The 17,246-nt window shown below is 42.0% G+C and overlaps 1 protein-coding gene across 2 annotated transcripts in view; it reads left to right on the top strand.

Annotated features, from left to right (window-relative positions):
• slc25a26 (solute carrier family 25 member 26) overlaps positions 1 to 17,246 on the top strand; it is a 58,375-nt gene that overhangs the window by 27,169 nt on the left and 13,960 nt on the right. For both annotated transcript variants that reach the window (XM_037975064.1, XM_017429947.3), the window contains exons 6-7: positions 8,083 to 8,127; positions 13,904 to 13,973. In XM_037975064.1, coding sequence (XP_037830992.1) covers positions 8,083 to 8,127; positions 13,904 to 13,973 — 115 coding nt within the window. The remainder of the gene's footprint in view (positions 1 to 8,082; positions 8,128 to 13,903; positions 13,974 to 17,246) is intronic.

The raw sequence follows: 17,246 nt of genomic DNA on the forward strand, positions 1-17,246 counted from the left end.
CCCCCCCCCCCCCCCCAACCAAGCACTCTCAGTTCAGTTTCCTTCCCAGCTCCCCGAGGCCTCCCTGATGAAGTGAGAGGCCAAACACAGGCCCAGAGCGCCAGATCAGGCTCCTTCCATCGATTGGCTTTTTTTTAATGTGTTTGTTTATTTATTTAAAAGAGCCTGAAACCTTCTGTCCCAAAGGTGTGCTTAGCACTTTAACTCCCACCTCTGTATGCTCATGCAAACATCCTCATCACACACACACACAGTCTCTCTTACTAAAACCTATACATACGAATTCATCCCCTGCTCCTATGAGTGGTTGGGGAGGATTTTGCTGTGTTACTACTGCCATCTGTGAGGTGTGACTTTAACTCAGAGGAAGGGAAACTATTATCAAACCATAGCTAAATACTTCTGAACATCAGCATTTCAGATTTTATATGTTTTTATACTTTCTTGAGTCAGGTTTTGCCTTTTCTCACTGAAGAGTTTATGAATAAAAAGTGAGATGGGAGCACCTTTTGTGAAGAAGTGCAGCTGTTGTGACGGGTTGACTCCTGCGATTGATCCCAGCAGCAGCCTCTCTATAGGTGCCTGATTGGTGGAGCAACTGGGTCCTTGATCTTTAAAAGATGGGGTGCAAACGTTTGGTTTTTCGCCCCTATTTTGGACTTAGAAAAAAAAAAGTTAAATAAAAGCACATCCCAGAAATCAGACAAACCTGAAATGTTTATCAATTCAGATTTTGCTTTTTTGTAGTTCCAAATTAAAGATCTTGTGATCCACCCTGGACCATACTCCCCGTTGTCAGCCACAGAGACAGTCTCTTGAAAAAACTGCCACCGCAGAGCCCCGTCGTGCACGTTTGTAAGGGTGGGATTATGCCGGTGCTCCACTCGTGGCTCTCGCAAATGGTGGCGTCAAGAAAGCAGAGTTGCTGCTCATACCGGCGCTTCAGACGTTCGGCACTCACTGCGCAGTCCTGATCTTAAACTCTAGGGGGCGCCACTGAACAAATACCAACATGTAGCGGGAATGGCACAAGAAGAGTTCCTCGCGGGAAGAACAAAATCACAACTGGACAGTTTCATCCTGTCCAAGCAGCTGTTTGAAGTTAATGAAATATCTGCAACGATTGGGCCTTTTTAGTTGTTCAGTCGTACGGATGCTTGTAGCAACAAACCAGCTCGCAGATGCTGCTCTTCCTGTTACAACTCGCCACTGTCGCAGCACACAAGTTACAAAAATTGGGATGTGCACAACAGGCTGAAACGACACATCCCCTAACCCCGTCAGTTTTGTTGGGCGACGTCGTTCATGAAGCCGACGTCAAGAAGATATTCACATTAGAATTATTAGAATTATTTTTTATTATATCTATTTTGCCTTTTTTATGCTAATAGTATCACTGTTTTAATATTCATCGCACACATTTATCTGGTTGTTGGGACCCGGCTGACATTCGAAAACAATCCTGCCACAGATCTTGTCTGGATGTAACAGCTACCCTCCCACCCCACTGACCAGTTTACCCAGAGTCACGCGACGTGCATCAGTATCACACCAACAAGCATAATACCAGTTTTGTCAAATAAACTATGTACCCCCTGGCAAAAGCACACAAAAACAATCTAATTTTCTTCCCGTTTAATTTCCTGGCGGTTTAGGATTTACCGTCGTCATCAGCCGTTCCCTCAGACTGTGGGACAGGAGTTCCTGCTTTGTCACCGATCCTACCCGGGGTGTCCTACACCACCTGCCTCTCTGACACGATTTACGACTTTATCAGCTTTCAACGTATTAAAACCTGATCTGTGTCTGTTTGTTATCAGCGCTTCCCCACAGTCAGTTACTCGTCATACTTTTGTGACAGACAGCAGATTGAACGTGGGTGTGTCTGCGTGTTTGTGTGACAGTGAGTGTGTGTGTGCACTGACGCTGGCAAGTGAACCCAGATGCAGCCCTCTTGTACTAGCAGGTATTACACGTAGACTTAGGCTCCAGCAGACTCCATAAGAAGTCATGAAGTGGGTTCGCGGTCACGTGGTTGTGAGCCGTTTGTTTTCGCACACACCTTTCATCGTCCACGAGACACTCGGATCTGAACTCCCGGGAAGCTCCTTCCTCCTCCTACAGCGTTAAAACAGGTTTCTTTCCACCGGTTTCTTAACTCTCCTGTCCTTGTACAGATTTTTGCTTCCCTTACACCAACCAGACATGTTTCTTAAACCAACAGAGACGCCGTTTGGCGTTTGCAAATATGACGGTGAACAATGAGTGACCGACGCGAACGTGTCCCTACGCTGCCCGGCCGAGATCTACTTCCTCCCAGTCACCACAGCCACAGTGTCTCTGTGTCTCTGCGCGGTCTTTTTAAGTTCATAGCTTTCTAAGTTTTGCTGGAAACTTCCGACCAATCACAAACACCTGTGAGAAACAGTTCGGCCCGGGCCTTGTGTCGAGAAGGGGCGAACGAAGCTGCTACAAGGACAAAAATGGCGCAGTTTTCGTCACGCGACCACGTGACTGAGAGCCAACTTTGTGACTTCATGGAGTCTGGAAAGGCCTTTAGACTCTGGGATTTTCTCCTGTGGCTTTGTCATTGCTTTTTTTGTTTGTTTGTTTGTTTGTTTTGGTACAATTGTGTGACTATGAATTTGTTTTTCTTGTGGCCCTTAGAAACCTTCACTTTGAATCAGGCGGCAGCTGATAGTTCCACCATCTGAATCCCATCTGTTTTTCTTCTGAAATCTCTCGTCTCTTACAAACACGAAGAGCCGTGCTCAAATTCTTTTTTTACTTGAACTAGTGAGTTAGAATTTCTTCAGATGTTTCTTTAAGCATCTGAAAGGAGCCATTGTTGACTACTTGATGTAGGAATTGAATTAGAGGCAGGCCACATTGTCATATTTGAAATGCTACATTTGATAAATACCAAATCCACAGGTTTCGGAGGATTTGCCAAATGCATTCGGAGTGATTCAGAACCGAGCGGGATCCAGTCGAATTCTTTGGCTCGTGAATCACCCACGCTTTTGCCCAACATCTGGAGGCAAGAATGAAGCCGAATGCTGTGGGACTCTCAGTTGCAACACAGTGTTTTGACTGGTTTGGATTGTGAGTGATTGTTATTTGTGTCTGAAATTTCATAATATAACAATAAAATCTGTCAGGGTGTTCCTTACTGTCATTGTGATGGCAGTAAATTATGCCATAAAGCCTAGACTGATATTTTTGAAATGATTCCTTCAGGCAAATCTTTAGCAACCATCTTGGGAGAAACAACAACAAAAAAAACCCTGAAGTTTTCCACAAACCTTAGCCAAGACTGATTTATCAGTGCAATCACAGTGTGACTCATCAGTTATTATAAGCTATTGTCTTACAAAAGTGATTTGCTTTTTTTTTTGGAGTCACTTAATTCAGGCTGTGTGATCAGTTTCACACACACATAAAAGAAAAAAAAAATTGGGAGTCTGCACAACAAAGCAATAGTTCAGATCTTTTGAAGTGGAGTTCTGTGGAAAGGTTATGGACAATAACTATCTCACCTGTAGTAGATAGCTCTTTAAATGACCTCAGTTTGGAGTTATGTTAAAATATAGCATCAATGTATTACAACTGGTGCTCATAAGTTTTGCAATTTTCTTTGAAATTATGTTTATGAGCAACAGAAGCAATTTCTTAAAATGCTTTACGCTTCTTAATTTATCATTTGTTCTGTCTGTAGTGATTAATTGTGGTCTTGATATAGAGTATTTTCTTTCGGATCTTATTAGGTTTGAAAATTTAGCCCCAATCCTAAACTGACACCAGTCTGAGGCGTAAAAGTCCCGACTAGAGCCGGGTCTAATAAAGCAGATTTAATTTGACAGTTTTGTCTCAGTCGTGGCATTTAAGAATTCATGCTTCGTTTAAAATCAAATAGGTTTAACTATATGTTGGTTCTCCAGAGAAAAGACTTGAATACAATAACTTCAAACTGTGTATTGGTATCAAGCGTTCACTGTCCCAGATTTTGACCCTACTGATATTTTGCTGTGTTTAATTTGTAGCTTCCAGTAAAGTCGTAGCTCTGTAATTTCAAAGTGAGGTCGCTTCTTGGAAGGGGAAACTGCTGCAACAGGAATAATGTCTCCTCTCGGTTAGGTAGGCCTTTGATGCACTTGCCTGCTTGTCTCTTTAATATCCATCTCTTTTACCGTTGCTCTCCTGCTAAATACCCATCAGTATGCAGAGGCTGCAGTACGACCTATTAAAAGTCATTTGTCAAATTGCAGCCAACTGGCCTGCCTGCAGTGAGGCTCAATGTGAATATATTTTGACATGTGTTTTTCCTCCCCTTAGTTGAGCGCCTAAGGACCTGTGACAGCTCGGAGCCGCTCTGAATACTAATAAAGTTAGCACTCCTATAGTTGGCAAGGATGCACGAACACACACACAAACAGGCCCTCTGCTAGCGGAATGACACAGGAGACGCCATCTCCATATTTGCGGAATATCGTCCATGACAGTCGTAGCAAGTGGCGCTGTCGGCTTTGATCGTCCATAAAATGCATCAGCCTGCGAAACATGTAAAGCTGCACGCACACATGCACGGAGATCCTTCAAAAGCGTGCCAAACTACTCAAGCTATATCAAACGGCATACACGTGCAGGACAGCAAGTTTGTATGATGCTTGTGTGTGTGTGTGTGTGTGTTTTCCAGCTGTGGAAGTGTATTCCTTGAGGTCAGTTGGATGACACAGATGTGTGTGTGTGTGTGTGGGCGGCAGATGCTGCTGAGATCAGATTGATTCAGAAAGCACAGAGTTTGGCATGATAATGCTAAAAGTGGAAAAAAAAAGATATTTAAAAAACGGTCAATACTGTTAACCTTAGCTTGTTTTGAGTTTGTAAAAATCCCTTTAAGATGAAGAAATGAAAGGAAAACCCAGACTTTACAGGCCATCATCCCCCTCCCAACACACACACACACACACACACACACACACAGACACACAGCTGCACGCATGGTGAGTTTAGCTTGGAGCTGCACATGCCAGGGTAACTGAGGCATTATATGAGGCAGTGGGAGGAGACAGGGTCAGCCTTTAGAAACCCAGAGCGGTGTGGAGTTTATGCTGCCTGGCTGCCTCTCATGCCAGCCTGCCATAGAAACAAGCCTGGCAGCTTGTGTGGCTGCGTCTGTTTGTTTAGGATGGCTTCGCTGAGGACCTGATGTGCTCCCAACTGGAAAAGATCAAAATGCCGCAGTCTGTGAGATAAACTGTCCCCTTTAGGTTTCAGGTTCTGCACCTGCAGCTGTTTATGACTCAGATGGCCCAATCTTAACCCCTAATTTTACTTAAATCTGGGATTGGACCATACAATTGTGCTGCGCTGTGTTGGACAGAAATAAGAATTCCATGAATGATGCACAAACCTTCATTATTTGCACTGCAGACATAGTTTGTCTAAAATTGAGTTTGGACTTGTAGGATTTCTCCTTTTCTCGTTTACATATCTTAAAATTCCTAAAGCCAATATCCAAAATATGCACTACACTACATAGAGGTTGATGCTGTTGCAGATTGATAAAAATTAATGCAGACGGTGGATGATATACAACACTGCTTTTTATATTTTTGGGTCAATATGTATTTTTTTGATTTACCAAAATATGACTATAATCGCTTAACTTAAATAAACATATATTTAACATTCCTTAGAATAACGTTAACTCTTAAAAATATTACACAGAAGAACTTTATCACTTAATAAAAAACTAAATTCAGGGCTACAGTGAGTGCTGTAGCAGCTGCTGCTGCATCTTCATTTTCCTACTTGAGGATTGATTAAGTATGCACAGGCATGGTCAAATGCCAATTTATTTATTTTTATTTTATTTTATTTTTTAAAGTGGCCAATACTGGCCGATTAAAATCGGTCAACCGATTAATCGGTCTATCTCTGTTTTCATTCCTGCCAAAGGAGGACTTCCTCTTTTTTTGTTTTATTTTTGTAGTTGTTTTTTTTTAAAATAGTGTTTTTTGTGGCATGCACTGACATGGACACTTTGGGGTATTTTAAAGTTCTTTGCATGAGGAAATACAGAGAAGGACAAGACACTTTTTTATTAAATTATTTGACAATTATTTATTCGTCTTCCTTTCTTCCCCAATTCTCGTTCTGTCCGTTCTGCTCCGCGTTTCTCTTTCGTCTGAGAGATTTATGAGCTCTCTCATCTCCTTCTGTCACTGCACCCTCATCAGGTTACAGAGCTGGTAGGTCAGATCATGTCGATGCAAGATGACAACGAGGCATTTCAGGGCTGAAAAAAAAGAAACGCTGAGTCGTTCACAGGTTTTATAAGAGGATGAGAACTTGAACACGACTTTCTCACAGATTCTGTTCCATTTTTTGTTAAGTCAGGTTTGTACAAGTCACGAGTGTGTGACTTCTCAGTTTTTTATCAGAGCACATGTGGTTTACAGGAGTTTCTTCTTCACAGGGTAACGCCTGCAAACACAAACAGATGCACACACACACACACACACGTGCACATTTTCAATGCACAGTGTTCCAGGAGTGTCAAAGCAGGTCATAAATCACTTGTGGATCATTCTTTCCAGGTCCTCCACTGAACGCATCTGTCTTTCTCTTTCTCCCTCTTCACAGTCGCTACAAATCACCGATCCTGTTTTTCACACAAAGAAGGAACTTATTTATTTATTTTTAATGTTTTACCTTTAGGTTTATCTGCAGAATCAGAGAAATTTCAAGTCAAATAAAAATCGAGTCTACTGTAAAGTATACCATCGCGCTATGTTCTGCCTAATTTCAACAGTAATACCCATTGCTTCTCCCAACACTCACTCCGTTCCCACCCCCACCCCCTCTTTCTCTCCCTGACTTTTTTTTTTCTCCCCCCCTGGCCTGGAAAAGCAGAAGTCATCAGTGTGGTAATAAAACACAGGTGCACTTTATAACACTCCACTTTCAGGGCTTGGAGACCAGACGTGGGGTTCGTCAAATAAAGTTTTTTCGAGATAATCTCTAAGGATGCGGAGAATTTGCTCCTGTCTGCCTGGCCAAACCAGGTGGGCGAACATTTCTGTCCCTTCAAGCACCAGGCTGCTCTGTCGAACACTTTGTAGGGCCGGAGAAAATAAGAATTAAATATGACTTTGCTACAAAAACATCTGTTCTGAAGGCAGACTGATTACAGATTTTTATTGGCCGATGCCAATCTTTAGAATTGAGGGCAGCCAATGGCCAATTTATGACGATACCTTCTTTGTATTTGGCCCAAATATATTATATATTACATATTTAGGCTGGTATATAAATATATTTATATAACCGTTTAATATTCATAGAAAAGTGGGAAACAGGCCCAGCTTGTGCACAGTCCTGGTGTTCTGGCCGTCTCACTGTAAGAAGAAGTAGGACTCGGTGGCACGGCTCGTCTCTTTTGCTCTGATCAAAGAGCGATGACAGGAGTCTGTGGGACATTTTATTTATTTCTCTGTTTGGATTTGTTTTTGTTCCCTCTCCTCCTTCCTGTCCTGCTCCACTCCTCTTGCTGCATGAGCTGACAGTGTATACAAGTGTGTGTGAATTAGTGTTTTTGTGTGTTTTTTCTCTCCGTGCCTGTTTATAGAAACTGTGCCTATTCCAGTGCAAGTGTTTGCATAGCTCTGTGTGTGTGTGTGTGTGGTCCGACTTCGTTATTTTTCTGTTGCCTTTACACCTCCTCCCCGGTGTAACTTCCTGCCTGAGTTGATACGATGTTTCCAACTGTGAAACACACACACACACACACACACACACATTCCAGCTATTAGGGATTTTACTTTTTCGAGGTTTGGTCGATCCTTATACTCACTTATGTGTTTGAAACCAGAGACCAGAGATCTTCTCATTCATTAATCATCAGCACGATGTTAAGTACCAGTCATCATCAGTTTAGAGGAAGCAGAGGAAAAAAGATGGAAGGACATGGCACGTGCGAGAGATTAGAAGTTAAAATTGGGCCTTGAAAGTCCAGATTATTTAAAACTTCTGAGGACGGTGTGACTCAAAAAAATAAAACTTTTATGTGTTTTTCAGATCCCGTTCTCACTGGTGCAGTTTCCACTTTGGGAATATTTAAAGGTATGTATTGGTCTCACATAAAAAGGCTGTTTTATTTCCTCCAAATCTTTATTGTACAGCTATTTTATCTCGGTAGCATAATTTCCAGCAGTTGCTCTCAGTGATAAATCCACAGTGAAGTTATGGCGCTGTGCTTAACCTCTGACACTTTTACAGCAGGCTCCTCCTCTACGTTTTCTCACATCATGGCAGAAAAAAGAAGGAAAAAAATGACTTTACCCTGGTTTAATGGGCCGTCACTACTGCCATCAAACCAGCCTTAAATTTGCCACGATCCACCGCTCTGTATCTCTGTTTCCAACTCTTTTTTTTTTTTTTTTCCCTCCTCCTTTCTGCGTTAATGCCACTTCTCTGCCACGTCCCTCCCCTCCTCTGCCCCTCGTCTTGTTTCGCTGTGTGGCCCCGAGCTAATAAAAAGGCCGCTTCTCCTCGAGACGACTGGGATTTGTCGGAGTGACATCACCTCTCAAGGGCGTGAGAGGCAGACAGTCAAACATTTCATCAACGCTGGGATCTAACGGCCGAGCTGAGACGAACAATGCGCCGCGCAGTTGCGTGTGTTTGTATTTGTACGCGTTTGCAAAGGGATAGTTTTGGTCATTCACAAGTATTTCTTTGTCCCTCAGTCAAAGGCCTCCTCTCTCCAGGCCATCTGGACTCGTCCTTTGGCGGAGAGCTGATCCGCTGGAATCTGGCCTGCTCTCTTCATAACCAATTAGGCTTTTCCTCAGATACAATGGCCGGCTGGCTGAGGAGGAACAAAACAAGTAATTGCAATCAAACAAGTTTTTACTGCCTTTTTTTTTTTTTTTTTTTTCCACCAAGAGTGACCACCAAGATGTTCAGCGGCTCTCTCAAACTGAAATAACTGGATTCAGTTGAAAGAGAAATGCCAAAGTGAGGGAATCCGAGACAGTGCGTGTGTGTGGCATGAGCTCCCATCTGGTTTTTGGGATTGTAATGTGCTGCGTTATGGCTTTTTTTTTTTTAAAAAAAAAACAACTTTTCACTTGGAGCCAGCGCAGCTGTCTGAGAGAAAAGTAAAAAAAAAAAAAAAACAACCCAAAAAATAAGGAAAAAAACAAAAAGCTAGCTGCAGGATTGTTAGAAGAGAAGCGAGCAGCTGAATCCTGTTTGCTGCACACATTCAGTTCAGCTGGTCTGTGAGTTTCTCGGGATTTCATGAGAAGCATGTTCCAGACTGAAGAAGTTAGGAGATTTTTATGAATTATGAGCCACTTTGGTTTCTGCACAGAGATTTAAAGCTTTTGTCACAGCAGACGTCAGCACCCATGTGAATAATTCTTACACTTCGCTCACACGTTAATTTCACAACATTGTGGCTTTTCTCCGGTTGTTTTCCCAACAGCAACTGTTGCTCGCAGTCCCGTCCACCCCCAGCCTCGTCTCCTCTGGCCTCAAAAAAAAATAACACGCGGAAAACAGGAGGGTGAAACACTTTTAGTTTATGATTCAGCACAAACAGAGGGCCACAAAAAAAAAAAAAATCCAGCAACTTTAAGTCGAAGGCGCGATGGAAACTCAAATTTAGGAACACGGCCTCCCTGCACGAACACGCACGCGAGCACACACGCAGAAAGCCCCGCCGTCTCTTTCCTCTCGGGAAGTCGGCCAGGTGCAAAGTGGGACCTTGACACAGGAGTTCACAGGTCAAAACGTTTGTTTTTCCAGATTTACTCCTTATTGTCTATTCATGATACAGGGAGTAAGAGAGGGAGGGGCTCAGAAACAGAGGAGTGTCCCCCCCCAGCATGAGGTCTTTGATGTGGAAACCAAAATCTCCTTTTTAATTCAAGCCTCTAATGGAATACAGATGACACATCCTGACTTTAACCAATTCCCTCTATTTGTGCGTATTTACCTGTTTATGTCAGCACACACACACACACACACACACACACACACATGGCTTAGGTGATGTCCAAATTTGTGTGGCGGATAGAAGGAGAATAAGTTAACATGCAACAGATTAAGAAGGGGCCGGCGAGTTATGCAGGAGGGGAGGGGGACAAAGAAAATATTAGTAATCGCTCCATGCTGTTGCTCAATTGCTCTCCCTGAGAGCATACCTTACTGCGCCCGAGGCGGCCCAGCTGTCCACGTTGGTTTTATACAGACACTAACTTCACATAGCAACTCCCCTCATCCGTTTGCCTGAACTTGTGTGTGTGTGTGTGTGTTTGGGGGTGATGAGGAGGGAAGAGACAGCCTCCCTTCTCATCCTGAGTTCAATCTCAAAACAAAAACATCAGGTGGTTTCGCTCAGTAGCTGCTCACAGTCAGGGAGGCAGCTCAGTGAGCTGAGGGTTTTCAGACACGGCCAGTACTTGGAAAATACTTCAGTCCTGACTGGTTTCAAAATAAAACTCGACACGGATAAACAAAATTGTCTTTGGATAGAAAATTGTACAATTTTTGCTTCTAAGGACATAAAAAAAAACAAAAGCATCTGCTCTTTACCAGCTCTTAAGTTTAAGGTAAACGCAGCTTAAAATACAAATAAAAAACTTTATACATGTTAATATTTATTTCACTAAAGCTAATTGGAGTCACAGACATTTCTGTGACTGCATACTGCCCGGGTTGTGTTGCTGCAAAACAAGCCCAAATCATCACCCCTCCACCACCGTGCTTGACAATTAAAAGGAGGTGTTTGTTTACACTGATTTATTTATTTATTTTAATTTTACCTTTTCTGTTATAAAACATTATTCCGAAATGATTTTGAATTGTTTAGACGCACCTCAAACAACAATCCCCCTGTGTTCCTGTGTCCACCGAGAACTTTTATCTAATCAACTGTTTGAATTTTTCAGCAAATCTAAGCCGTGAAAAGGGAATTTTCTCAGATAACGTTTACAGCTGTCGGGATTTATGGTTGTGGCTTGTCTGCAATCAGTGTTTAGCAAAGGTCTGGTAATGCAGGTAATGCTTTTTCAGAGTTTTAAAAATGCTTTGGCTCTTCTGTCTGTAGTTTGTAGTGGGCTTCAGTAAGCAGCTGCTCAAAACTTTGAAAATGAACATTTCTAGTTCCTATAAAGCAAAAGAAACCTGCAACAAAATAAAGTGATTGGGGTCTCGTTTCCTCTTATTACATCTAAATTTTTAAAAAAAAGTCTGTCAGGAGTAATAGGAGCAGGTAGAGATCAAATCGATGTCTAGAAGACCCATGAAAGCTTTCGGTAAGAACTGCTTGTACAGTTGCTAGTAAGTCACCTGTATATGATGAAACAAGACATAATAAAATTAAAATCAAAACTTTTTTGCGCAACAAGCAAAGTTGTTTGGCAAAACAAAGTTCAAAACTTAATTTCCAAAAAGTATATATTAAGCATGGGGGGTGGACAGGGGGTGGTTTGGTCTCGCGTTGGAGCCATTGGCCTGGGAAACCTTCAGAGGAAGAATGCATTCAAAGAAATACTGTCAAATTCTGGATGCGAACATCACAACCATCTGCTTAGGATGAAAAGAACAACAGGATTACAATAAATCTGTGAGCCTTCAAAGTCGAGTTAGACAAATTGTTTGATTGGCTAATTAATTAGTCCAGTTAGCCATTTTTTTAATAATCAGCATCAGCCAGGCTTGAGCAGGCTGAGCCAGTTAATGTGTGTAGAAAGGTGTTGTTGCAACCAAGTGTCAATCAAACAATCATGGCAGGGGCGATAAACTAAGGAAATTAGGCTATTTTTTAAACAACAGTCTACCAGGGAAGATGGTAAAGCTTTATTTTTTATTGATTCCTAAATATTTACTTGATTTCATATGTTACTTTTAAAAACAAAATGCTCATAAGGCTCGGCTCCTTGGGTAAAGAATTCACAATGAGCTTTAAATCCGGTGCGGCACACGTAGGAGTGTTCATGTTCGCCTCGTCGGGATGATGGCAGAGAAATAAAATGTGGAAAAGTGTGATTACACTTGACTTCTGCTGCTGCTGACGGTGTTCCTCGCAGGGGCTGAAAGTTGTTGTAATGACAAGGTGAAACCACTGAAATGAAAATACACCGTGCAGGTGTTATTTGCTAAACTCAGCCAAAGAGCCCAATGTTTTCCCATTAATTGTTATGATTATCAGAACCACAATGCAACGAATATGACGTTACGTTTCATAGGTGAGTATTATGTCAAAGTAGCTCATAAATCAGCTTTCGTCTGTCTTGTCCGTTGTGTATACCCGTCTATGGTGTCAGAAAATTGTTCATGAATTTAAAAAATGTTTGTGGTTTACCTATTTCATGAGTAGAATACATATGCTAAATAATAGTTAATTAGTGTATATGCCTGACAAAAGTTCAGTTATCCATATCTAAACACTCGTGTTTTTTATTTTAAAGACTACATTATATAAGTTTAAGTAATTAGTCTGAATGTAATTAATTTCAGCTGTCTGGTCAGACTAAGTAAACATGTAAATTACTCAAAGAATATAGTCTGATTAGACTGACCGCTGCACGTGGCAACTTTATCACTGAGTTGAATAGTAGATTACTGCTATTCTTCTTCTTTTATTTATTTTAGGCTAATCTTGATCCATTAAAATGGGCATGGTAGAGCCGGGTCAGTGTTTTGCTCCTGCTAATGCTTGGCTGTGCTTGGTGGGAGGCTCATTACAAAATACTCTTGATCCCTGGTTTTACAGTGTTGGTAATATTTGTTTATTTAAGGAAAACTAGGATTGGAGTGATGACAGCATACGGCAGTCAGAGTGCATTACCAACAGGTACCTTCGACATGTAAGCAGTACAGAGTGATAAATGTAGCACCCAACAAGATGGCAGCCACACAACTCTTCTAGAGCCACCAATGACCATTCCAGTGTATTTCTATTTAAGTGGTGATAAAAACCTGGGATTCTGCATTGATCTTTAACAATTCAGCAATCTTGACAGTCTGTTATCACCTACATGATGTCATCACTAATGGCCTGTGCAGCTTTATGGCCTCTTTTTTTTTTTTAGAAAAAAAAGGCTTTTTTTATTTTAAATTGAATAAAACCAAGTCTTCTAGTTTGTAATTGTATCAGTCAACAAACATAAAAAACAGCATAACAAGTAATTCTTAATACATTAAGCAAACATGCCAGCTTTAACCTAATGGCTTTTGACATTCAGTCACTGTTTTTCTTGCTGAGTTGTTACCAAAAACAACCATCAGCATGCTGCTGAATTCAAATATGTCACATTATTTTGCATTTCAGCTTCTTGACATTTAGCTGAACTTGCTCTGGAAAAAATGTTTTTTTTTTTTCGTAAATTCACATGACCATCACGTATACACATTATTTGCGCATACAAGAGTGAGTATTTATGATTGTTAATTGTTCATAAGTTCCTATTTTGTAAGACAGGAATGTGTAACGGGTTTAGAAATAGCGTGACTATATGTTTAGCCGCTGCACGTCAGCGTGATGGAATCTGGACAAAATGCGCGAAGACTGACCGTGACAGAGTCAGCCACACCCTCTCCGCGTCCACATCTCTCTGCCTATTTCTTGGGAAACAAGTAGCGTGGCATCACTGGGGAGGAAAAAGCAACCCGAACGTAGCCCCTTTCCCAGCCGTGCACTCTGAATTTCCGAGCAAGACCAAAGTTCACAATGTGTTTTCAATAAAGTGTCTGATATCTCCGCTAACTACAATCTTCTTTCTCTCCCTCTCTCCGTTTCTCCTCCTCCTCCTCCTCTTTCGCCATCATCCCCCTCTGTCGGCAACCATTTCTTTTTCCTCTCTCAACATTTCTGTCTTCCTCCCAGACGCTGTGGTCGTTGAGGCAAGGTCACACGCTCCACTCTTGGCAGTCAGCAGTGTGCGGAGCTTTTGCAGGTGCAGGGGATTATATGCTGCTTTGGGAAAGAGGCTGGTGGGGGGTTTATTGGGGTGGGATGGACACAGGAGACGGGAGTAGATGGCTAAATGAACAGATAAATAACAAGACAAGAGGACTTAGGCGATAGTGAGGATTTCTGCTCTAAACATTATTAAAAAAACAACAATAAACTGACAGGGACTGTGCATTGTTTTAGCAACAGAGGACTATTGTTATCACCGCTCTCGTGCGCTTGAGCCAGTGAACCTCACACCACAGCAGACTTTATGGTTCTGTGTCTCTGCTTGGATGTGTATCAGGGGGAAACCCCAACAACCAGGGGGAAAAAAAGAGTGGAGGGATGAGAGGGGCCGGCTTCTGGGTTGGGGCCCCTGCAGCTGTGCGACCTTCTGAGCACTAGAGCCTGAAGCGGTTTGAGAAGGAGGGAGGGAGGAAGAAGCGGGAAAGGAGCGAAGGAGGTGAAGAGAGTGGACTAAAAATAAGATGACTTTAAGGCCAAGCGTTCCTTGAAGGACTGACTATCGCCCACCACATTTTATGCCGGAGTGCTAAACTAAGAGTGTTCAGCTGAGGTTGTCTTGTGCTGAGAATGGACAGAGTTAAAGCTGTTTGGGTCAAACCTTGGAAATGACATATTTCAATCTCAACTGTTACCTCAGCTTTAGCTCCACCTGTTTGTCATGAACACACAAGTAGAATTAGAAAACCTGGGTTGACTAACCGAGTCAAGTGGTACCGGCTTTGTAGCACCACTAAGCAGGATCTCGACTATTAGTTTAGCCAGATCACTCACAGAAACCCTGGGTATGTTGGACCTGCTTTATAGTACAGACCTCGAGTCTCTGAGTCCCTCTTTGTGTGTGTGTGTGTATTTGATCTACACAACCAACCAGAAAGAATGACCCACACCCATGAACCCACAGCAACACAGCCTAAGCTCCCAGTACAGTAACTGAATTTAAAAAATATATATATGTGTCACATCATTCGTCTTTTCTCCCGGTCTCCAATTTTTACTGCGATGAAAAAGCAGAACCACAATCTAAATACATTTTCCATAAAGTGAACAGCTCGGACCAGCTGTCGAGCATTTACAGCTCTCAGTCTATAACTCTTCCACTGCTGCAACGTGCCAGACAGGACTGGACGGTTTAAGTTTTGGATACCGAAATAGAGATGGAGGGGAGAAAAGACGACACAGCACCCCGAGGAGATGAGATGTGGCCCTGCGCCACCTCACCTAAACACAACCTACAAAATAAAAGGAGAGAAGAAGAAAAAAATGTTTAAATTGTTGAAAAAAAAGAGGCAGAATAGCAGGAGTTTACTCTATCAAACCGAGCGTTTTCTTCTGCTTTGAAGCTCTTGTAGAAGTGAAGGAGTTTGAACTCCTTGGTAACGAAATGATTCATGCTGGCTCAAAGCAGTCAGCGCGCTTGAACATCCAGAAGGGCGCAGGGAGGAGGGGTGGAGGTACGGGAGACAGTGGGTCCAGTTCAGGATTCGAGCTTACATCCTTCCGTGACCAAGCTGCCGTCCAGGAGGGATCCTCAAGTTTCACTCCCTTGCCCTTACGTTGCACTTCACACACTCTCTCTTTCACTCATCCATAATCTGCTCGACACTTGAAATCCTCACTCGGGCACGTTTAATCATCCCGCAGCTCACCGCTCGTAGCCTGCTCTGACTTACAGCAGACGGGAACTTGATTTCCTGTCAGACTTCTGCCCGGCACAAGATTACATCACCAACTGATTTGTTTCTAGCCTTCACCCGATCAAGTTTTTTCTTTTTCTTTCTTTTTAGCTGAAATTAGATCCTGTACATGGATAGTTCACATTTTTTTAAGTGGGAGAATTTTGAGGAAAATATTATGAACATTTAATATCTTACCTGTTGTAGATGAATGGCCTCACTTCACAGCTAGTCTGAGCGGGGCCAAGACCAAAGCAGATTGCTGCTGTTCCAAAGGTTTTATCTAGTTTTCTGCTGGAAGTTTCCCAGGTTTCACCAGATGTGTTACAGCTAGCTGCTACTGCTGTTTCCACTTGCGTAGACGTCTATGGAAATAACCGTGGCAAAGAAAAGATTTATAAAATAGTGCTCCCATAAACTGCTCTGAAATTTTTTTAGATTAGTCGGCAGCGATCCAGTTTGGTGGCTCAGACTAGCCGTTAGCCCATCAGTCCTGTCAGAAGGTTGCTCAACAGGCTGTGTTCTGGGGTTGCAAATCTTCAGGCAACTCACAATTACTTTATGATTCAAAGGGCTGCGATGCAATTATTGATGCACTTCGATTATCTGCAATTATTGTGTTTGTGAATAAATACCAGGAGGCAGCCAATTTACAAATTGGAATGACAACAGCTTATTTTACACAGATAAACACAAAATAAATAGATAATAAAGACTGCACAGTAACTTATATATGCCAAAAACCTGATTAATGGCAGGTTTCTGATCACCAGTTAGCATAGATGCTAACTTAACATTGAAAACAATGGAAAAGCTAACATGATTAGCATCGTGCACACAAATCAAATGTTTCAAAGTCAATGAAGATAGTTGTGCCATGATAATTTCAGGTATTATTTACAGATATTTTATTTTCAGGGTTAAGCGAGGAAAGGCTAAATAAGTTGTAAAAGTAAAAAAAAATCAACAACTACAGCAGCTATGGCAACTCTGCTAGGACAAACCACCACCACATGGTAACTATTCTGCTGATTTAAGCGGCAGCACAAATAGAAGTGAACAGAATTGCTTTTTGACATTTGAAAGTTGATACAGAATCTTCTATGGATCAAAAAATAGATTATATCCCCCACCCCCATTGTCTACAACAGGTAAGATATTAATTGTTCGTACTGCTTCACAAAAGTCCACTTCAAGAGATCTGAGCTATCACTTTATTAGGATTTATTTGGGTAACACTGCTTCTCTGTCACGTATAGAAATGTTCGCTGAGAAGCAGTGGTTGAGTTAAGATCCTACTTTAAATTAAAAAAAAAGTTAAAAAAACAAAACAAAAAAAAACAATGTGTCTGGTGAAGGCTTCAACTTCTTTTGCTTGAATTTTGACCCAACTTCAAGCAAAAGAAGTTGAAGCCTTCACCAGACACATCAACTCGGTCGACAACAACATCAAGTTTACCAGAGAAGATGCTGACGACAACAAGCTGCCTTTCTTGGACTGTCTGGTGCACATGGTAGGAGAGGACAGTCTCAACATTGAAGTCTACAGGAAACCAACCCACACAGATCAGTAC

This window comes from Kryptolebias marmoratus, linkage group LG4, assembly GCF_001649575.2.
Source record: "Kryptolebias marmoratus isolate JLee-2015 linkage group LG4, ASM164957v2, whole genome shotgun sequence".
NCBI classification, from domain to species: domain Eukaryota; kingdom Metazoa; phylum Chordata; class Actinopteri; order Cyprinodontiformes; family Rivulidae; genus Kryptolebias; species Kryptolebias marmoratus.